The sequence below is a fragment of the Oryctolagus cuniculus genome, chromosome 2, assembly GCF_964237555.1.
Source record: "Oryctolagus cuniculus chromosome 2, mOryCun1.1, whole genome shotgun sequence".
In the NCBI taxonomy this organism is placed as follows: Eukaryota; Metazoa; Chordata; class Mammalia; order Lagomorpha; family Leporidae; genus Oryctolagus; species Oryctolagus cuniculus.
This window is the reverse complement of record NC_091433.1, coordinates 99,030,175-99,053,334: the sequence shown is the minus strand read 5'-3', so window position 1 is coordinate 99,053,334 and position 23,160 is coordinate 99,030,175. Positions and strand designations below refer to the sequence as shown.

The 23,160-nt window shown below is 44.2% G+C and overlaps 1 protein-coding gene across 8 annotated transcripts in view; it reads right to left on the bottom strand.

Moving 5' to 3' along the window:
- Window positions 1-235: 235 nt before the first annotated feature.
- DAAM1 (dishevelled associated activator of morphogenesis 1) overlaps window positions 236-23,160 on the bottom strand; it is a 191,083-nt gene continuing 168,158 nt past the window's right edge. For all 8 annotated transcript variants that reach the window (XM_002709767.5, XM_008252840.4, XM_051834423.2 and 5 more), the window contains 8 exons: window positions 21,246-21,352; window positions 17,910-17,998; window positions 16,975-17,143; window positions 12,612-12,719; window positions 10,978-11,038; window positions 7,447-7,578; window positions 4,500-4,670; window positions 236-2,928 (listed from right to left, as the gene is read on the bottom strand). In XM_002709767.5, the coding sequence (XP_002709813.1) occupies window positions 2,719-2,928; window positions 4,500-4,670; window positions 7,447-7,578; window positions 10,978-11,038; window positions 12,612-12,719; window positions 16,975-17,143; window positions 17,910-17,998; window positions 21,246-21,352 (1,047 nt within the window). In that variant the 3' untranslated portion in view covers window positions 236-2,718. The remainder of the gene's footprint in view (window positions 2,929-4,499; window positions 4,671-7,446; window positions 7,579-10,977; window positions 11,039-12,611; window positions 12,720-16,974; window positions 17,144-17,909; window positions 17,999-21,245; window positions 21,353-23,160) is intronic.

Genomic DNA, 23,160 nt, shown 5'->3' with positions numbered 1-23,160 from the left:
GCGGGCACCCGGGAGGCAGTGATGGCTCAAGGAACTGTGTCCCTGCCACCCACGTGGGAGACCTGCATTGAGTTCCAGGCTCTTGGGTTCAGCTTGCCTGCCCCTGGCTGTTGGGGTGCATTTGAGGACCTCTCTCTCTCTGCCTTTCAAATTAAAAGGAAAATGTTACTAAATCCAATGGTGAAAACAAGTAAGTTTGATGATGTTCTTTTAATAATATTAGAAAGCATATATGTACACCCAATGAATTCATCTCTTTATTGCATATTGCTATTTTTAAAAAAAAATGTACAGTCTCATAACACATACAACATATTTCTTGGTACTATAACAGTCTTGCACCTAAAGACTAAGTTGTTCCAACTACTAAGCTAACAAGATACAAGACATATGATTAAGTTTACAAATTAAAATGCTTTTTCTTTTTGGCATTAATTTAAAAAACAAACAAAAATCTTTAAAATACACACCCAAGAGAGAAAAGTGGCTACTTATACCAGCACCAATCTAAAAAGTAGTTTTGTTGTTTTTTCAACCATGGCACATAGGAATTACCTGCACACAGTTTTCGGGAAAGGAAACCAAAAGTGGAAATGGCAAAGAAGGCCTCCCAGGATGGCTGTGTCATGATGAGGATGCTTAAAAAGGCCAAGAGAGACACGGACACAAGCTTGTTCCCTTAGGTGACTCTCCCTCCGCTTGTCTATTCCTTAAACTCTAAGACAAAGCCATTGTCAACATATGGTTCTAAAATTGAGCCAGACCAAATTTCTCCTGCTAGAAATAGAAAAGAATATACATAGAGGCACTTAAGTTAAGGAACAGACAAAAGCCATCACCATATACCACTCCTCCTCATCTCCAGGACTTTCTAAGTCTCTACGCCTTTACTCCTGCACTTGCAGACCTTGGTCAAACAGGGGACGGGGGAGGGCGACCTCTGCTTTGCACGTGCGACTTTCATTTGCAAGAGTCACTTTCACAAAATGTGTAGGATGTTGGGAATTTTGCAATGAGGAAAAAAAATGTAAAACCGCAGCTCTTGACAACTCTTAGAGCACTATTTCACAGCTTTCACGTAGCACAGATACCTTGCCATCTGCACTAAGCATCATAGTTTATACAAATTATCTTTAAACAGTACGATTCCTGTACAGTGCACACACTGGTATTCTGTTCCTCCCCTAACACCCCCATGAGAACATATGCTCCTTGGGAACAGGGGTTCTGTCTTGCTTACCATTGCAGCCCTACTATGCCTGGTACATAGCAAGTGCTTAATAAATATTTGTTAATTGGCTGAAAAACTCAATTTAGCAAGTAAATAATGTTCTAGTGCAACTGAACAAACTACTCCCTCCACAGGAAACCCAACCACAACAGGATTGATGGAAAGAAAAGCGAAAATGTTATCCCCCTCCCCCACGACAAATAAATAAAGGAAAGCAAAAAAAGACCCCCAAAACAAAAAAATCCCCCAAGTATCCAAAAAAGTAACAGTCCTCTTTATATAGCATATAATTTAAGGATATGAAGAGTTGGTAGGTTAGTGGTAAGCATCTACATCTTATTTTCTAATGTTCATTGTTTTGTTCTCCCTGAGAGCTTTATTTTTTGGACTGAAATTTTACAGGTAGCTTTACTGACACACAATTTAAAATGACAACATATAAACAGCAAACCACTTCAAATATACTTAGAGATAAATAGAGCTGGGCATCTCTGTTGACACTGCCAACACTGAGCATACTATGTGTCCTTTAGTCCAGGTCTATGTTTACAGAAGATGTAGCCTGCACTACAAGACAGAAAATAGAAAATACCAAGAAAGGCACCCCGTAAAAATTCTGTTTTAATAATCTTAATACCTTCGGAGAATAATTCTTCTAAGCCTTGGGTGGGAAATTTTATTTTTATAACAAGCACATTCTGGCAATCCTAGCCTTTAACAAGGGCATGGATTGCATTTAGATAAATAGTGTTTTTTTTTTTTTTCTTCCAAAAGCAATTTAAAGAATTCATCAAGAGCACTTGGCAGAAAACTTGATGAAGTTGGGGGGGGAATGGATGTTCAAGTTTTAAATATATAAAGAAATTCTGATTGACATTCTACATAATTCAAATTGTGTGCAAGATGTTCTCAATAAACATTTATAGACTATATCCCTGCACCAATATCAGAAATTCTAATCTAGTCCTATCAATTACCAGCATCACATTGCCGACTATCAAAACCATTTTAAGTCTATATTTTTCCAACTCCAGTTCCACCAATGAAAATAATTTCAAAGTACACCAAGCCTGGAAACCATAAACTATTTTATAAGCCTTTCTTCTTCTTCTTCTTTTTTTTTTACACCAGGGAATGTCTCTGTCATCTCCTTTAGGAGACAGTATTGTGCTTCTGAAAAGTGATGGTGATCAGGAAAGAACGTGAGCCGTGAGCCACACTCTATATGAACGCAAACACGAAGGGTCTCTGAGCACATACATCAACGGAACACGTTTAACCATACATATAGGTCTCTAGACAACACTCTGACTTCTATATACACTTTTAAATACATATATGTACACCCATAAATTTACATACACACACATTCACTCACAGGTGGAGGAGGACATTCCCACTGTTTGGACTGCAGGGCAGTGTCATGAAATGGTCTCGTCATTTCAAAGGTCTGGTGATGAGCGCTCTAGAAAAGTACTCAGAGAAAATTAGAAATTAAGCTTTGTGACTGGTCTCTCCCGGCTGCTGTCCGCCATCTGGTTGGTGATGCGTTTGCGATTCCGTTTCAGTTTAGACAGATCTTTGTCAAACACTTCTCCTGAGCGTAACGCCGAAACAAGGTCATCAAACTCTCCACTTTCTTCACTATTTTCTTTTGCTTTTCTCATTTTACGTTCTCTTTCACGTTGTTCTTTGAGCTGGAAATAGAAGGACGCCTCTTAGGGACATGTGAAGACCTTGTGTTTTGTCACTGCAGCTGGATTCTGGAAAGTTCTGTCACAGAAAGCTAAGCTCTTGAGAGCTGTTGCCTCTTAAAAGCACGGGGCCGTGGGGACCTGAAGTCCTACTACAGAACAAATGAAAGAAAGCTACCACGCATGGCTCTGGGCTTTGACTCTTACCATCGAGAAGGATATTCTTGGTACAAGAAGAAAAACTGAGGCGATCTGTGTTTCTACATGGAAAAAAAGTTGCCACTACTAAATAGACCTGGAATACTGATTTCTTCATGGTACGGAGATACTGGAGCACATGGCCGCCAGTACACTCTCCTTACCTCAAAACCTTAGTCTGCATCTACAGTGGATGCCTGAGACCTGCAGCACAGGAGTTTCTGTTCTTAAAACCCAAATAATGTGCACGTGTGAGGCAAAATGTAGGTGATCCAGATAAACAAAATGAGAGAAATGCACCTTTAATTCAGCCACCAAGAGCTCAATCACTGGGAACCTCTTGGGGGTTTCGCCCACCACTACATTTTCTATATTAACACCTATTTTACAAACAAAAAGATTTCATATGTGGGGTGCTGATCTGTGTCCCAGCCACTCCACTTCTGATTCAGCTCCCTGCCAATACACCTAGGAAAGCAGCACAAGATGGCTCGAGTACTTGGGCGCCTGACTCCTGGCGTTGGCCTGGCATAGCCTTGGCTGTCATGGCCATTAGAGGAGTGAACCAGCAGAAGGAAGATCTCTCTCTTCCTCTCTGTAACTCTGCCTTTCAAATAACTAAATAAATCTTTAGAAATAAAAACAATAGATTCTATCTGTGGAAGCTTTACTGAATCATTAAACAGTCTTTGAAGGACTGCATAAATATTCCATTATGTAGCTGTTCCATCATCCAGAACAAATCATGACTTTCAGATCATCTCCAACATGAGGGCAGAACGCTGCCCCCTTTTTCGTAAATTTTGATTATTTCTTCAGAATGATTTCCAAGAAATGGGAATTCCAGATCAAAAGACATGGATATATTTTTTAAGGCTTTTGGATATTTACTATCAAATCATCTAAAAGATACTTGACAGCAATATAAGTTCCCAGCAGCATTCTAGAAAGTACCGCAGTGACTTCCTTCTTGCCAGGCCATGAATGAGAGTGAGACAAAAACCCACGGCGAGCAGGCGTTTGGCACAGCAGTTAAATCACCACTTAGGGTGCCCGAGTCCTGAGCCACAGTGTCTGGGTTTGAGTCCCGGCTCTGGCCCCAGTTCCTGCTTTCTGTTAATGCACACCTTAGAAGGGTGTGGTGATGGCTCAACTAGTTGGGTCCCCGCCACCACAGAAGAGACCTAGATGAGTCTCCTTGCTTTAGCCTCAGCGCAGACCAGCTGTCCAGGGCCCTGAGGAGTGAACCAGTAATGGAGACTTCCTCTTTGTGTTACCTTGGTTTCTCTCTCTGCTTTACAAAAGACAAACAGCAAGAAAAACCCAAACTAGTGAAAAGCAAAAAGCGAAAAATCCCCAGCTCATGGAACTCTTACCTGAGCCTCCATGCAAGCCCGGCGCTCTTCCTCCTCCTTCCTCCTCCGCATGTTTTCGTTGTCCTGCTTGGCTTCCGACACGGCTTGAAGAAACTGATCGAAAATGCCGAAGAACTCATCTGGCTGTATTTTGCCAGCCTCTTCCCCAAAGTGCTTCACTGCTTTAGTAAACTGGAAAAAAGGTTTTGAGGAGTTGAGTATTCTAAGAATTTCATGGAGGATTTAAAGCTGAGTCAACCATGACTTGACAGATTTTCGTGAGCTCCTATTTATCTTTAGCGGCTGAACATGTCTGTTAATCATTTCTATATTAAAATGTCAGTACTCTTCAACTTTGTTTATTCCTGTAGCTCTTATTTCAGTTTAACATCTATGATTATCTCCTATGATTTTTATTAACTAAACAACAGTAAAAACAAGAAAGCAAAATATTTTAGGGCAGAACACCCAAGACACAAAACTAATCGCAGACTCAGCAGGAGTAGGGAATGTTGCACTTTTAACTTTTCTTTGAAGTCCTTTAATGTTATTTATTGTTGCCAAACAGTTAATAATGACCGCAAATGGGATCCAGTACTTCTTAGCTGCTTTTCTTAATGGTAAGTAACACTGGTATTGTTATGTTGTCTCCTGGGTCTCAACGAGAAAACTAACTGATTATGGAATCATTAATGCAACCCAAAATTTTTGGCTGAGAATACAATTTTTATTCTAAACTCTGTTGTAGAACCCATTCCAATCTTTCTAAAACAGTCAAATATAAAATACTAATGAAGAATTTTTAAAAAATTAAATAATGAATGTATATAATGTATGTGTGTATACATATAGAGTATATCCAGTTGTTTTCATAACTTGAGTATGCTTCCAATATTCTTAGTACTATGACCATGCAAATAATGTGATTGTCTGTTAAAATTATCTTTTCTTCTGTTTCTAATGCTGTTACTCCAAAGCTACTAAAGACAGTGCTCCTGGCTTCAAAGTCAAAGGAATTCTCTTTTCCTGTGCCTAATCAATTACATAACATTTCCCATATTTGTAATTTACCTTTAGACTATGACAAGCATATGTAGTCCTCTTCAAACCAACAGCTTCTAATTGATTTTCTTTTTCTTCTACTATTGACTTAACTATATTGTTAAACTTCTCTGATGGTCCAGTACCACTATGTATCTTAATGAGAATGTTTTCAATATTTATTCTTTAATAAAACAGTCTTAGACTAGTGTATAAGAGGGGTACTTCAAAAAGTTCAAAGAAAATGGAATTAAAAGTATTTTGGTGCAAAAACTCTTTTGAAATCCATGCATAGTTTTTTCACATTATGCATTTTCATGAACTGGTTGAAGAACCTTCAAATGCAAGGGTTTCAAAAATCTTTTGTAGCAAAGTAAACTGTCAGTTCCATTTTCCATGAACTTTCTGAACTACTGTCATACAGATATATTCATATATATGTTTAGATGGGACATAATCTTAATCATATAATAAGATGTTCTTTTCACCAGTTTTCTTTTTATGGAGTTGTTGTCAATGTTTTACTTATTTGGAAATATTCTGTTAGAAAACAGAGCTCTTAAGGGAAAAACAAAACCTTTTTCACACACCACATACACTGCTCAGGCTTGTCTCATGGTTTTTAAAGCTAATTTCTAAGAGTTCTGGCATGAACAAAATATTAACAAACAGTCTACAGCTGAGTTTCTCAAACATTCGAATTCATGCACTTCAAGTCATCCCTGGCTGATCTTTTTATCTAGGAATTCTAGTGACGATGAAGTCATGTATATTTTAGTCTTAGAAAGAGCTGAAGAAAATTAGGCCCAGATTAAAGTTCCCACACTGAAAAAAATAAAAGGAGGTTGTGGATTGCTATGAAATGCCTGAGTTCCTTGGTGACGTGGGTACTGTGCTGGGATGCTGGGGTGGCACACTCCAGGGAGGGTGAGGCACACGTTAAGACAGGGAAGGGGCTTTCACAGTGGAGGCTTGAAAGCCGGTTGATGCCATCGGGTGGCTTTACTTCACAGGCTATCAGAGAGTGGCTGAACCTCTATTTGCAGTCACTTGCATGTGTCTTTTCTTCTCATTTAAATATGCCTAGAGAGAGTGTTTAGTGTTGAAATTAGTAGGCCCCTGTGACTGCGGCCCACTTCTTCAATGTAGCTGGTATGCACATTCATATTTATCACTGAACAGTGGTCACTGAAATGACATTTGTTACTCAAGCTTTGCAGGAAAGACTCGAGTAAAAGGAGACACAGTGGCAACTGAGCGATGGGCCGGGGGAAGAACTCACCGGGTGGGGAGGGCCTGGAGACCATTTATACTGTGTGTAAAGGGGTAAAGGGGTAAAGGGCTTAGTTATTAACCAATGACAAATTTCTCCTCTACTAGAAGACAAAACATTGAAATAGCAAGAATCATATAAAGAAATTTCTTACTAAAAACCAGATCCTTTTGTAATGAGGCTGTGACTTAAAGGGCATCAGTTAGTGAGTTCTGCCGGAGGTTTGGAGAGGTAGGATCTTGTCCTCCCCAGGCTCGCTGTTGGATGAGCACCTTAGGCACAGGTTCTGAGCTACATGGCCTTAGTCATACCTACCGCTGGTTTTCTTCACCTGCTCTTTCCTGGCTCCAAGAGAAAACTGTCCAAGTATTTACCGGCCTTATACCATTCCCAGCCTGCAAGGTCCTGCTAACCTAAAGCCCATTCAGCCCAGTTAGACAAAAAAGAGTGTGCTTCCGCTAATCCTAGGCTTGGAAAGGAGAACACATGCTGTGTCCTACGAAACAGTGGCTCCAGGACACAGCCGTCTCCGCTTAGTGCCCGCACCCTGAAGTCTGGATCCCAGTTGCTTCTCCTGATACAACATCATCTCTGCAAGTACAAACCGAAGCCCAGCCCTGCCAAACAGCACCCAGCAGGCCAGGGGACGCTCACCAGGTCTTTAGCTTCTGCTAGAAGGTCTTCAACGTCAGAGAAGCTGAAGCTGGCTACGGTGATGAACTGGCTGACCACAGACACAAACTTATCTCCGGGTTGCGGGGGCTGAGACTTCTGGTATTCAAGCTCCTAAAGCACAGGAAGGGGTTAAAGACAGGGTGGGCTTCAGGTGCAGACGCCCCAGGCTCCTGCAGTCCGCCGCCTCACGTTTAGTAAATCTCAGTGGCAAACACAATCAAGAATCCATCTAAAACATTGTGGGATTCTCTCACTCCCCTGCCCTTCTTGTCACACACCCAAGGGCCCCTGGGCGCACAAACATCTGCAAACAGCAATTTAACCAGTCCTTTGAGTCTTTTATCTGTGTGGTTTCTCATTCTGATTTTGGAAAGTGAGGACGTTAGCATTTGGCCAAAATGAGTGGAGGTTAAACAACTAATGGGGGCGGCGGCGGGGAGGGGGGAGGGGTGGGGGAGTGGGGGGTGGGGGATGTTCAAAAGGTCTCAGGAGAAAACAGGGAGCTCTGCGGTGGAGTCTGTGCTCACACTCCTGGTGCTTGTTTTGCTTCTTTCTCTTCCAAGCAGCCTGTATTTCTGTGCTAATCCATGGCATTTAGGTCAGCAGAATTTCAGCTGTGGCATTGGTATCGTAATCATCCACTGCTGTTCTTCTTGTCCACGTGGGTTTCGTGAACAGGCAGGGAGGGTCACTAGTCTCTTGTTAATTGTGTGTATTCGCCAGTTCCACTGAAGAACACACAGATGATTCCAGTCAAATTTTATTAACTAATTTCAACCACTGCCAGGTGAACTTTCCCTCTGACTGCCTGTGGCACTCCTGTGAGAGGGCATCATTACTCCTCACCCCCATACAGACATCAATTTTTGCCCACAGTAGCAGATCAGTGTTGGAGCCAGAATTTGAACTCACGTCTGCCTGCTTCTAGACGCTTCTAGACCCGGCTTAACTGGGTGCCCCATATTCTTCTGTACCCGCTGCAACAGAGGCACTAACAGGCAGGCGTGTGGGGCTCACGGGCTATGGTTTCTGGCTCAGCTCTGCCACTGATTTTTTTTTTTTCACTAGTGGGAAGTGGATCTGGGTCTCGGTTTTCCATTTTTAAAGTGAGGGCAAGAGGCCAGCATTGTGGCATGGTCGGTTTGTGTCCTGGCTGCTCCACTTTCGATCCAGTTCCCTGCTAACGCGCCTGGGAAAGCAGCGGAGGACGGCTCAGGTGCTAGGGCCCCAGCTACCCACACGGGGGTAGCTCTGCCTTTGGTCTGACACGGTCCTGGCTGTTGCGGCTGTCTGGGGAGTGAAACAGCAGATGGAAGTTCTGGTTCTCTCTTTCTCTAACTCTGCCTTTCAAATAAATAAATCTTAAAACAAAAAATAAAATGAGGGCAAGATCCACACCGCCAGGAAGGTTAAATAACGGAAATGAAAACTCTTGGAAATTACAGAGCTGACTCTGATTGGAAGAAAATATCAGGATTCAAGTACTTTGGCTTAACAGTGACTGGATGTGTGTGTTGGCTGTAAGGATGAAGAATACACATTAAAGTGTTTAATGTATAATTTCCAAGAAGTCCACATCTGATACCTTCCAAGACTATAATCAACTTAGACAAAGCGCAACTAGGACACCTGAGTATCCGGACAGGCTGAGTGCTGCTTCCCAGTGCTTTCTTACAATGTTACATCTTCACACTGATGTTGCTAAGAATATGAGGCAGTGGGGCCGGCACTGTGGCACAGCAGGTCAACGCCCTGGCCTGAAGCGCTGGCATCCCATGTGGACGCCGGTTCTAGTCCCGGCTGCTCCACTTCTGATCTAGCTCTCTGCTGTGGCCTGGGAAAGCAGAAGATGGCCCAAGTCCTTGAGCCCCTGCACCCACATAGGAGACCCGGAAGAAGCTCCTGGCTCCTGGCTCTGGATCGGCACAGCTCTGGCCATTGCGGCCATCTGGGGAGTGAACCAGCAGATGGAAGACCTCTCTCTCTGTCTCTACCTTTTTCTGTAACTCTTTCAAATAAATAAAATAAAAATCTTAAAAGAAAAAGAATATGAGGCAGTGTATAGATCCCAGAGGATACAGAGAGTTCAGCAGAGTTGTCCTTTTTTAAAAAACAAACCAAAAACTGAAAGATTTCTCTTGGCCCTTTCTCCCCACGCTGCCCTCGGCTTTGCTCTGAGTCAGAGCGGAAGCTAGGGGCAGTGTCCACCAGCAGGCTTAGGACAGTCCTAGCTGCCACGCTCGTCTCACAGCGTCCACGGGGAGGACATGCCGACAGAGCGCCAGTTATAAAGCAAGGCTCGTGGAAAAGGCTGGCTGTGATGTGCAGCACAGCCTTTCTGGGGAAGCGGGGAGGCTGGTCCCTGGGTGCTGTGTCTCTGGGCCCACGGAGCACGGAGAGCGAGCACTCAATCTCCTTTTTTTGTTAAACAGCCCTTTCCAATCTCTGAACAAATATACCATCACATGCTTCTCATTAAAAACAAAGAATTAAACATGATTTAAATTTTTATTAGTGGTGTATCTTTAACTGAATCACTTTTTCCTGGCATAGTTTTATGGTTAAAAAAAAAACCAACAACAACAGGGGAGGGGCCTCACGGCAATACTGATAAGTGACCTGCAAGGTCTTTGAGAAGGGCACCTTTCCAACTGCCTGCTGCCTGCAAACCAGTCCCCTTGACCAAGCACAGAACAAAGCAACAGAGCCGCGCTTACACTCCCAAGTGAGGCCCCCTGGATCCTGCCCTCTGGCTGGTTCTCCTCCCTGGGCGCCCCTCTCACCCACACGGCATGCACTAACAGCCAGATTTCGTTCCACACACTCCTCTGTCTCTGGAGGCCGGACCCGCTCTTCCTCCTCTGAGGCCTGGGTTCAGGCAGGCTTGTGGACCCGGGACAACCTCCTTCCCAGGTACCTAAGTGCACCCACCCTCCTCCTAGGCCACAGCTCCAAGTTCATCTCTTCCAGAAGAGAAGCTTCCTCTGATACACGCCATTGTTCCAGAAGCTTCCAGACCACCTTCCATCAGGCCCCTTTCCCTTCTTATCTGCAAGCCGCCGGGTGGAGGAAACTGGCTCTTCTTCACTATTGCAACATCTACAGGCAAGGATTCTGAATCATCCTGCCCCAGGCCTCGACACCCATGTGTCTGCTCAGGAAACCTTCCCCAAAGACAACAGAGAGACGTTCTGGCACTCTGAGAACAAAGACCATTGTTAAGAGCCCTGGCGGACTGAGAGGGGCCTTGAAGACGAGCCCAGGCCACTCTTCCTAAGTACACTGGTACACTGTGGGCCCAGCGTCCAGCGACACCCCCATCGTCCTGCTGCCTGTCTGCAATCCAGTTGCCAGGCTAAACACGGCCAGCCTTTGCTTCTTGGAGGTGGTTGTTCTTTGCTAATCAATAAAGGTTTATCTCGGACCAAGGTAAGCAGTAAGGCATGTGCTAGAACACCAGCTCTGAGACAGGGAAGACTCCAGGAGTTAGAACACGAAACAAGTACTCACTGTCTCTACAGCCTTCAAGCCACTTCTCAGGGTGCTGATTTCTTTGTCCAGCTCAGTCATGCTGTTGTAAACAGTAATATTTTAGTAATCAAATAGTAACATTTTAGTAGTCAACATGCGGCTTACATGTATTAAATGTAGGATGAATTTAAATATTTCATACTTTATAAGTAAGTCCCTAGTAGTTTATTTCAAATGTTTAAAATTTCCTTCCATGTGCAGATCTCACAGAACTCACGTACTGAGTTGGCTTTTGTTTTTCCTAGCCAGAAGATATATTTTATAGGTAAAACATAAGGCAACAGAAATTTCTCTTATTAGTACAAAAATACTTTTATGTTTCAATCTCACAAAAAATATCACTTCAGCAAGTTACTGTAAAGAGAAATTTAAAATGCTTGTAGAAAATGGAATCAAAAGATATGTAGTAATGTTGGTGCAAACATTTTTTAAGTCCATGCATAGTTTTCCACAATATGCATTTTCCATGAACATTTTGAAAACCTTCTGAATCATGGATTTCAAAATGTTTTTGCACCAAAAATTTATCTCTCAGATTTTTCCACAAATGTTTTGAAGCCCCATGGTTATGCAGAAATAAACTTCTTGTCACACTTGGCATCCTTTGAAAAAGAAACAGGCTTTTCCATAATCACATTCACATTGCATAAAGCATAAAGGTTTTCCATTAAGGTTCTGGTAGTATGAACATTATAAGTCAATGGATAAACTCTCAAGAAAAATAAATTTTTAAAATGAAAATTTTCAAAGTTGTACTAACAAGCTTTCATCTTAATGACCTTAATAAAGAAAGATTTCTGGACTTCTCCCATATGCTTTCTATTTTTTAGCTTTTAAACATTAGAAGTTAAAACTTAATCCCTGCAGTTAATTCACGCCCTGTAAAGAAATTCACCCAAACCTCATTTACTATTTTAATTTCATGCTTTGCATAGTAAATTTCACCAAATCCTACAAGCAGAGGGAAAACATAGGCCTTCTCATCAAACTTTTCAAATTCATTACAAAAATCAGGCAATTTAAATATGTTTAAAAAAGGAGAGTCAAAGGGGGAGAGAAACCTCCAAGGAAAATTGTCTGCTCTCCAGTCTCTGAGTGGTGTGAAGTTTGTGGTAGAAGTTCGGCAACTTTCCATTTTATTTTTAGTTGCTCGATTTGCATAAAGACTGCTTCTCATTAGAGGGCCCACGTGGTTTCAGGAGCCTGTGCATTTGCGAAGATTACTAGAAACACCCAGCCAGCTAAGTCATCTCTTTGCTTAACCATGAATCTAGGCTCATTTAACGCAGGATCTCCTACCTGGATTTAATAGACCTGCCTCTTGAGAATACTAGTGAAACCACGTTTTGTTCCTGTTTTCTTAGTTACTCAGAAAGTTAGTTTTTATCCAAGTTGAAAACCACATGCAGTGGTATTTCAAAGGTATAAACATATACTCAAAAACTTGTCAGATTTGAGAGATTTAGATATGATTCAAATTTGATTTCATGCAATATTCAGGGGGGAAAACAAACAGAAGGACCCACTTCATGCAACACTAACTAACCATCTCAGTGGTTCATGCACAGTTCCAAAGATTCATAAAACCAAGACAATGTATTGAGAGTACTTACTTTACTTTTGCTGCTTGTGGAATATCTCTCAATTCTTCATTTAGATTGAGAACCTTGGGATATTTATTTTCCACAATAGTTATGAGATAGTGCAAAAGGGTAATGTTCCTACAATGAAAGGAGAATTTTAAACGTGGGTAATACCTGCACGTGATTTATACGCTCATGTGGCAGAAGCCACCATAATGCTACATTCCTGCTTTAACTTAAAAATGTGGAGGCTTTGGCAAGTCTGGGATTCTTCAAAGGAGGGGATAATGAGAGCTTACATGGGCTTACAAAAATAGCTGTCAAAAAGGAAGCATACATTTTCTAAAAAGGAATGGTAGGGGCGATGAAGTACATTTTGGGTCCTTGATGAACATGCTTGAAAATCTAGGTAATGTGATGGGTGATGGAGGTAAAACCAAACCACTGCCAATGGACGCAAGCTCAAGTTCACCACAGAAGACGCAGCTCCACCTAGGACGTGTCCTGCAAATTCACAACACGGAGAACTGGGAGGAGGGGGACCGAGGGACACTGCACTCCACTGAGGAAGGAAGTGTCCGAAGGATTTGTCGTCCAGAGGCAACTCACTGTGACGATTATTAATCGTATTTACTTAAAGTTTCATCCAAAGGGCGTTCAGAAAGTGAGGCAGTCTATCAGGGCTGAATGGGTCAGCAGGCCACAGTCCAGTTCTCAATCTACTTCCTAAGTTTAGCCACACTTCAACTCCTCACTGTGGAACGCTTATTAGTTCCCTCTCCAGTGGTGGGTGACAGGGCTGAACCCTGACTGACCTGCATTGAAAGGGGGTGTCTGATAACATTATCTATTATGCAAAGTTGTGTTCAGTGGCTCCCAGTTGTCACTGGCTCTGCTGTCACCTGCACTCCAGATGTCGGGGCTGACCAGAGATTCAAGCATTTGTGGAATGACAAGGGGCCAGGCATGGGTATTATTTATCCCTCCTGTGAATCTAACATGCAGCCAGGATCAAAGTTACCATAACCAGGAAGATACAGAGTTTTTAAAAAATATTTCCATAATTTAGGCAGTTTGTTCATTCACAGTACTCCCAACTCAACCCTAACCCAAGTAAATCCAAATTGTTGAACAATTTTCTTTTCCTTAACAATGAAAATCATTTCAGGTTATCCTTGTGGCTTTACAGAAAAATACAATCTGGGGCTAGCACTGTGGCGTAGTAGGCTAAGCTTTTGCCTGCAGCGCTAGCATCCAAATGGGCACAAGTTCGAGTCCCAGCTGCTCCTCTTCCTATCCAGCTCTCTGCTGTGGCCTGGGAAAGCAGTAGAAGATGGCCCAAGTCCTTGGGCCCCTTCACTCACATGGGAGACCTGAAGAAGCTCCTGGCTTCAGATTATCTCAGTTCTGGTCATTTGGGGAGTGAACCAGTAGATGGAAGACCTTTCTCTTTGTCTCTAACTATAGCTCTCAAATAAATAAATAAAATCTTTAAAAAAGAGAAAAATAACGATTCGAAACCTAAGTCAACTGACTCACATTTCATTTTTTTAAATTTACTTATTTGGAAGAGTGAGAGAAAGAGAGAGGGAGGGAAAGAGAGAAAGAGAGAAGGAGAGAAAGAGAGAAAGAGAGAGATCTTCCATTCATTGATTCACTCCTTAAATGACTACAATGGCCAGAGCTGGGTCAAGCCAAAGCCAGGACTCCATCCAGTTCTCTCATGTGGGTGGTAGGGGCCCAAGAGGATTGAAGTAGAGCAGCTGGGACTCAAACTTCTACTGTGAGACTGTATTATGGGACGCCATCGTTGTAAGCAGTTTAACCTGCTGAGCCACAACACTGGCCCCACATTTTAGTATTTTTTAATTAAAAAATTTGAGAGGCAGAAAGACCGTGCTCCCATCCAGTCTACTCCCCAGTGCCCTCAATGGCTGGGCTCTTGTTCTCAATAATTAGAAAACAATTAGCCAGCAAAGCAAGACAGCAGCCAATAATTGTAGCAGCTCATTTTTCCCAGTGTTCAGCTGTGTCCTTCTACTTGAGCCTTGTCCCTCAAAGAACAAAATGCTAGCTACTGTCACAAGAAAAGAATAATGCTATTTTCTTCATTCTCTCTCTCTCTCTCTCTCTTTCTCACACACACACACACACACACACAGAGAGAGAGAGAGAGAGAGAGAAAGAGAGAAACTTCAATGAATGTAATTAGCCATATATGCCTTTCTTACTGCAGAAAGGTTGAAACCAGGTCAGAGCTTCCCATATTTGTTTGGTATCCAGCTAATACCTCATTTGACTAAACACAAATTCTCAAGCAAACAAGCACACATCTGGCTGCCCTGGTTGTTACTAGTAACGCGAGCTTCCAGTGCTGAGTAGATGCCCTTCCTGCTGAGTGCCCCACCATTTTGGTTGCAGTTTGAGCACATGCAACCAGACACATGCCGACTGGCTGCTCACTGGCAAGGCACGCTGCTAGGCACTGTGGGGTTTACTTAGGGATCACATATTCACAGGCAGCAGACAGAGGGAAATAAAATAAATGAGAAACAGTTTTAACTGAATCTTTTGAAAAGGCCTGTGCATTAGGGCAATCTGCAGTCATGTCAACAGAACATAATCGCATGCGCTGGGGTGGGTGACTTGCTTTCGTGTGTGTGTGTGTGTGTGTGTGTGTGTGTGTGTGTGTGTGCAATTGAAGAGAATGCCATTTCTCACAAAGGTAGCTGGTCTCTCTATGCAAGTAAGATGCTGCTGTCCACTACAATCTCCAAATAAGGTCGTCTTCTTGGTAATACGAGGACCGTGGACAGCTACATAGAGCAGGTGCTGAATACCTATAAGACCAAATAACTATTTGTGGGGACCTCAAGCTAGTTAAAGAGACCTTGACCCTGCCTCAATTAGTTCCCCACCCCTTATTTATTTAAAAAAGAGATTTACTTCTTTGAAAGGCAGAGTGACAAAGGAGAGGGAGACACAATGCTCTTTCTATCCAGTGATTCATTCTCCAAATGCCTGCAATAGCCTGGGTTCGGCCAGGCTGAAGCCAGGAACCAAGGACTCCGTCTCCCACTTGGGTGGCAGGGACCACCATCTGCTGCCTCCCAGACACACCAGCAGGAAGCTGGCTTCGAAGTGGAGCAGCCAGCACATAACCCAGGCACTCCAGTTTGGAACGTGGGCGCCCTAAGCAGTGGCATAACTTACTGCACCACCATTCCTGCCTCTTGTCTCAGTTTCTTTATCTGAAATTGTGTGATAACAGCATCTAGTTTTTGTGCTTCGGACTGTGGTGATAATCAAATTTGAATGTGTTCTGAAAAGGATCAGGTGCATAAAGAGGAGCAGAGCTGTATCATGGCGGTGCTCTGCATTTATCTATTTTTACATGATGCGAAAATAAGAATTTAACACACTACTTATTTCACCCAGGAATCCGGGTTACCTGACACTATGCTTCATTAACCCTATAGGAAACATAGGGTAAAATGCCTCATTAGCGAGGAAGAATTAGGGAGAACGGCCCTATTTTTAGAAAGGACTTGGGTGCTCAGAAGCTCACCTTAGAAACAACTGTGCAAGCTCTTTGGAAGCCAGTGAGAACCTCAGAGAGACAAAGCTCTCAGGGAAACCGCCTATTCCTACACACCTACCTGCCCATGACACGAGCACTTTCCCATTTTGGTGTCCCTCTTACAAGAATCTGTTCCTCTAAAACCCAGTGCTGGACACTTTCTAGGAAGCATTTTAAGGAGTCTTGGGAGAAGCAGCCGAATGCCAACAGCCAAAGTGCCTTTATGCCCCAGAAGTTTCTCACGTAGCTGCTAGCTCCAAAGGAAGGAGGAAAACAACTTAAAAATGTAACTTAAAATCCCAACGAGCTTCACATTTTTAGCATCAGCTACCAGTTTCATTCTTTCCTCTGCATACAGTTCTCTGGGGCAGGGCCATGATGAGCAGGGGCCATGAGGAGAATTCTAGAGTGCTGGTTCTCTACACGCATGCTGGTCATATGAGCGTGTTCAAAAACTTGTAAAAACTCTTCAAGCTGTACATTTATGATTAATGGTCTCTCTGTATATGAAACTATAACCAACAAGGTGTTTTTTTTTTTTTTTTGCTTTGTTTTATAAAAAAGCAGGGCCAAGAAGAGAAAACTTGGAATAGATGATGTCCCTGTAGACTGAAAATGCATGAAGGTAAGTGGCCCAGTGGGATGCAGGGATGCCATGGTGATAGCAGAGGTGAGAGGAGTCAATGTGGAGGAAGGAAAGGGAATAGCAAGAAACAGTGCAAACTGAAGACTGCTGTGTCACGGAGGCCAAGGAAGACAAATTCAAACCTCACCAGTGCCCAGACTCTCCAAGTGCTGGAAGGTCCCACTTACTTGTCAATGCTGGACTTCGTGTCGGCAATCTTGTTTAGGCTGGATATTTTGAATCCATAAGCATTGCCTCTTTGCCCTTTGTTCATATAATTTCCAAGTGCCAAAACCACCTCTAACAACTGCTTGAGGGCGCCACTCCTGAACACCTCCTCTGAGCCAGAACGGATTGCTTCAAAAGAAAATACATAAACGCACAGTGATTACAACCAAGAATTTTCACAGATATCCATCCTAAATCCACACACCACCACATGGATTCAAGTTGCAAAACTGGGTCATTAGACTACCAGGGAGCACTGTCAAAACACCTGCCCTGGAAGCAAAGATCCACGGGCTGGGGAGCACCAGCTAAAGTTGCTGAAGCGACCACTAACAGCTGCAGATTCTGATTCCTTGGCTGACTCATCAGCCTTAAGCACTGAGGGATATACAGAGCAGCAACTCACTTTCCAGCATGCATTTGCAAACACTTCCTAGCCTGGTGTTAGAGCATCAGGATTATCGGTCACACTTGTCGCATGTGAAAGCTTGCAGGAGTCCCGATGGGGACCCGAGCTGCATTAGCTCAAACAGGTTCCTGACCCCTGCCTGCATTCTGCTGTGCCCTTCAGGGGTCCTGCCCACATTTCAAACATTTAGATATTTAACAGCTTCAACTATACTCAGAAAAATCTAAAACCCTATTGCAAGAAAGATAAGTACAGGTTAAATGCAAGTGGTTAAGTCAATCCCTCACCTACGCCTACAGAGTCAAAAGCTCAAAGCTGAGGGAGCCCAGGAGCTGTGCTGTGAGCTCCAGAACTCAGGCCAGGCCAGGCCAGGCCGGTGAGTCTAGTGCTGACCTTTAGTAGTGACCCATCGCGATTCCAAACACAAAATATCACCAGTGGGTTCCTGTTCGCTACATCCGCAGGGGAGGGACTTGTAGACTTTACCTTCCACTTTAGGTTTCACTTCTGCCACACGCTCTGCAAACTTCTTTTTGAAGTACAGTGACTGCAGCCTTTGCTGATAATGATTAATTCTGCAAGAGCAAGCACGGGCCGGTTAACGTTCTCCTAGTATGTCTACATTCACGTAACGGGTGTGGAGGCAGCAGCAGTTCAGGATGCCTCCCTGACACTGACGCACACACACGCACACACACTTCCTTTCCCAGACAGAAGCACAGGACATGACGCAACTTTGCCTGAAGCATGTGACGCTGCGTGAGCCACACGGGGGATCTGGGCGACTGCAGCAGAATCCTTAGTTCCAATCCAATGAGGCAACTGCTTAGGGACACAGAGAGCCGGCTGGTGTTGCCTAATGTGTTTGGGTCCCTCAGAGTGCCAGGGACAGTAGAAGAGATAAAGGAATGAAAATGTGAAGATGTCCCATCCTACTGCAACTAAAGGACAGTCTCCCAGGCTTCGCCCAAGTTTATTAACTGTTCACAAAGTTTTGTCTTTGCAAAGCTGTCAAGACTTATGTTCAGCACCTTCTTCTCTTACCCTATACTCATTCAGGTCCCCAAACCTTCCTCCTTCATACTTAGCTCCCTAGCTGCTCCCCTCAGGGTCGGCAACTTCTGCCTCCCAAGATAGCATAGGAGCAAGAGGACTCCACGCCGGTCTCTGATTCCCCACCAGGATAAGCTGCTCTGGCTTCCAAGAAGGTTCTAGCTGGCACTCCTACCCCAGCCTTCTAAAATCACGACCTAACCTGCTTACAGTGCAAGTGTAAAGTCAGGGGACCCGGGATCCTGCCTGCTTCCAAAGTGATGCCTTCTACTCACCCAGCTCTAGATTTGCATCCCAGATTCCCCTTCTGTAGGGACCCTCAACAAGTGCCATGAGTCTTCCAAGTCTGGTTTTCCATGTGGGCAGATGGAAGACAATACCTCCCGCCTCCGAAGTCCTCCAGGCAGTGGAGGGGAGAATGAAACGGGAAGACATGCGCAGAGAACTAGAAGCTTAATGCGTGGCAGCCATCACAGGTGGCCATTTGTCTACAGTGAGGATTGCTGAGTGTATCTGCTAAAATTTTGAAACTCCTCTTTGAGGTGGTAGTGTAAAAAACTAAGCAGTGACAAGGTGAGATGGAACAAGAACAAACAGGTCTGGATATGGAGACATGCAGAGCACGAGGCATGGTCACTCTGCTGCGTTCTCAGGCCCCTGGGGGAAGATGAGGGAGCCCTGTCCTGAGGTGACAGGGAGACTCAGGCGTGCTGGGCCACCCCTAACGCACACAACCTGCTGGGGGCAGGGCGGCTCACACGGAGAAACAATCAGGAAGCGCGGTTGCCTCAGGGCGTTTGGAGGGGTCCCTGGGAAGAGTGCCACAACCGGTCAGTCACGTCCGACTCCTCCCTTACATGGGCCCATGGTTGCCACTGCCAGAGTGCGCTCTCCTCCGATCTCCCCTACTTCACAGTGCTCTTAAGATGTCAATGTGCTAGGCAGCAGGAGGCGGAACCCCAAGGAAGCAGTGGTGAAGAGACTGACTGACTGGAACCAGGCAAAGTTCTGACTGGATAAGGCCAAGTGCACCAGTCAAAGGGGCCCAGAAAACATGGTAAAGATGTGGGAACACAGAATTAGAAGTTTATTTTGGTTTAAACAATACATATACTTATATATATTTCACAGCCAGACCAAATTTATTCAGAGAAAATAAATTGGCAGAGGTCAACCAACTGCCAGCATGTAAAATATTTCTGAAATCTATGCACAGTCTTTTCATAATACGCATGTTCCAAAAACTTTTTGAAAGCCCCTCACATGTATGGATTTCATTTTCGTTTTTCCCACCAGCGTACACTTACTTTCCATCTGCTAGATCACTCCCCAAATGTCTGCACCAGCCAGTGCCAGCTCAGACCAAAGCCAAGAGCCTGGAACTCAACTGGGGTCTCTCATGTGAGTAGCAGGCACCCAGGTACTTCAGCTATCACCTCCTGCTTCCCATGTGTCTATCAGTAAGGAGCCAGAATGGGGAGCAGCACTGGGACTCGAACTGAAGCACTCTGAGAAGGGATGTGGGACTCCAGAGTAAGGTCACAACTGCTGCGCCAAATGCCGGCCTCCCAACTTAGCGTTCAACTTTCAATGGATTTTTTTTTTTTTTTTTTTTTTTTTTTGGACAGGCAGAGTGGATAGTGAGAGAGAGAGACAGAGAGAAAGGTCTTCCTTTTTCCTGTTGGTTCACCCTCCAATGGCCGCCATGGCTGGCACGCTGCGGCCGGCGCACTGCGCTGATCCGAAGGCAGGAGCCAGGTGCTTCTCCTGGTCTCCCATGGGGTGCAGGGCCCAAGCACTTGGGCCATCCTCCTCTGCACTCCCGGGCCACAGCAGAGAGCTGGCCTGGAAGAGGGGCAACCAGGAAAGAATCCAGCGCCCCGACCGGGACTAGAACCTGGTGTGCCAGCACCGCTAGGTGGAGGATTAGCCTAGTGAGCCACAGCGCCGGCCTCAATGGACTTTTTGAATGCCCTCACAGTTGTGAAAAAGTCTGACCCTGGCTCTGTCACAGGTAAGGAGTCACATATGTTTAAAAAAAAAAAACAAAAACAAAAACAAAAAAACAAAAAACAAAAAAAACCCACCAAATTCCATTTATCTCGGACTTCAGGAGATTTTAGACCCTAAAGGACTTCAAGTTGAGGCTGGTTAATTGGCCTAAACAATTCAGTATGAATGGAAAGTTTAACTTCTTTAGAAAGATAAAGGGCATCTTTAAGTGGTGTTGCTGGGTTTTGTTTTGTTGTTTGTTTTTCCTTTTTCTTGACAGGCAGAGACAGAGACCTTCTATCCTGTGGTTTATCCCCCAAGAACCAGGGCAGGAATCCAATTACTGGAGGCATCACCTCCTGCTTCTCAGGGGCTGCCTCAGCAGGAAGCTGGAATCAGTAGCCAGCGTAGGGAATCGAACCCAGCTATTCTGATGTGAGACATTTCCTTTCTAAAATGCTTCTTTACTTGAAAGGAAGAGTGATAGAGAGAGAGAGACAGAGAGAGACAGAGAGAAAGCAAGCAAGAAAGCAAAACAGATATTGAGAGAAAGAGAGAAGAGCTTTGATCTACTGGTTCACTTCCCATACCTGCACAGCCAGGGCAGGGCCAGACCAAAGCCTGGAGCCAGGGACTCCACATGGTCTCTCATGGATGGCTGGTGGCGGCTTAGCCCACTGTCACAATGGCAGCCCTGTGTTGCAAGGATCCTAACCAGCATCTTAAAGGCCACATGTTCGCTCTACATCTTTATTTCTTAAGCAGCTTCAAACTCACCGGCTCATCTCAAAAAGGAACCTGTCAGCCTTGGCCATCCGATCCAACTCATGTTTATGCTCCTCCAATAGGTCAACATCGCTTTTCTCGGGAATAAATTTCAAAAGCTAAAAGTACAAAGATAAAAACAGGCTCAGAATTGAACTCCCTGCAGTAGTTTTTTCACCTGTTCAGCTACTTTGTCCCAAGATGAAATTTATAAACTGCTCACAGTTGATTGCTGGGATACGACAGCCGTGATAACATCTTTCCACTTGTACTTGAAAGCAGTTAACTTGGCATTACTGGTATTAGATTCATTTGTGGCACCTTTCTGTTCTCTATTGCCTCTCAAATCAGAACCTTGTAGATTCTCTCCCAGGAGCCACCTTGCACAGACCATTGGTGAGGCCTTAGCAACTCAGCCCTCTCGTTAGAGAAGATAGGACAGTGAGCAGCTCGCTCAGGCTAACATCGCTGTGTCGTTGTCACGGAGGAACCCAGATCGCTGACTCCCAGCTCTGTGTGTTTCCCTGTTACAGCATACTGGGACGCATGGTTCCATGTGCGCTTTCCATTCTATTTGCTTACATCTCTGACTTATCTGATTCCATCTCCAATTTGGCTCCATGGAGAGTTGGATCAGAGAAACATGGCAGAATTAGATGTTTCTGATTTAACATTCAGTTTGGAAGACGACATGAACACAGAATGAGTAACATATAGCCATGATACTTACGACTGAAAAGACACATGTATGTGTCTGATTTCCTTTCACTATACACATGTGTATGCAGGGCTCTATGTATGTGCATACTTTTCTAGGTCAAATACCCTTGGATCTTTAAAAATTACACTGACATTGACCTTATGGAATCTGAGATTCTCTCCATAACGTGATGCTAGCATTGGGTGGTCCATTTAGTAGGTTTTCAAAATAAATATTTCTTGGATTTAACTGAAAGACCTCAGAAAAGGCAGTTAAGCAGGGTTCCATTGGCCGAGAAAGAACCAGAATTATAGAGAAGGATGTGTGAAGAATTTTAGGGAAAACGATGTGAAGTTGGAAAGATGTTCTGGGCAGAATCATATCAGATATGGGGGTCTAGAATAGGCAACAGATTTGATGCAGGTAAAAGAGAGGCTTTAAGGACAATGGGAGAGAACAAAGTGGACACAGGCCTTATAAAAACTTAGTTGTTCATGTGGGGGCACTGGGATGTGTCTTAGATATCTTATGTAGGAGAGTGAGTTTGCATTTTAAAAGACCACTGTGCTTACAGAATGAAGAATGCATGATTCAAAGATGTTAAGGAAAAGTGACTGGACAACAGGTGCTGTACTCACTGGTGGGAATAGGATCCTAGAGTTACTTAGGAGGTTTGAGTAGAATGGGCCAGGATTGTTGATGATCTGATGGCAGTCAGTGAGGGAGGAAGAGTCAAAGACAAGGCCTGGGCTCTGGCTTAGTCAACAACCCACACAGAATGTAACTGGGAGCCCAGAAAGAGGACGGCGTAGGGCGGTGAGGAGGTGAGGAGGTGGATGCAGTGTTTGAAATCCTCACAGGAGGACCAAGTGATGATTTCTAGTAGGCAGTTGGAGGACACTGGGGTCTGCCCCCTAAAGAGAGCTGTTTGGGAGACAAAATACTGGTGCTGGTTGCAATAGGCAGGCTACTGAAGGCATGTTGTAGTGAGAAGAGAGTACACATGGGGCCATCGAGACGGGAAAAGCGGCAATGGAGAGCGGCAGCCTTCAAGGGACAAGGACAAGCAGAGGAGCCCGCAAAGAAGGCAACGAAAGCACAGCCGCGAGCCTCCTTAGCATCCCGGGGCCGAGGGCAGCATTCGATGTCACCTACGCCAAGCAATCAAGAAAGACCAGTCCTGCAAAGTGTCCCCTGCTTTACAAGTGAGAGGAGAGGAAAGTCAGA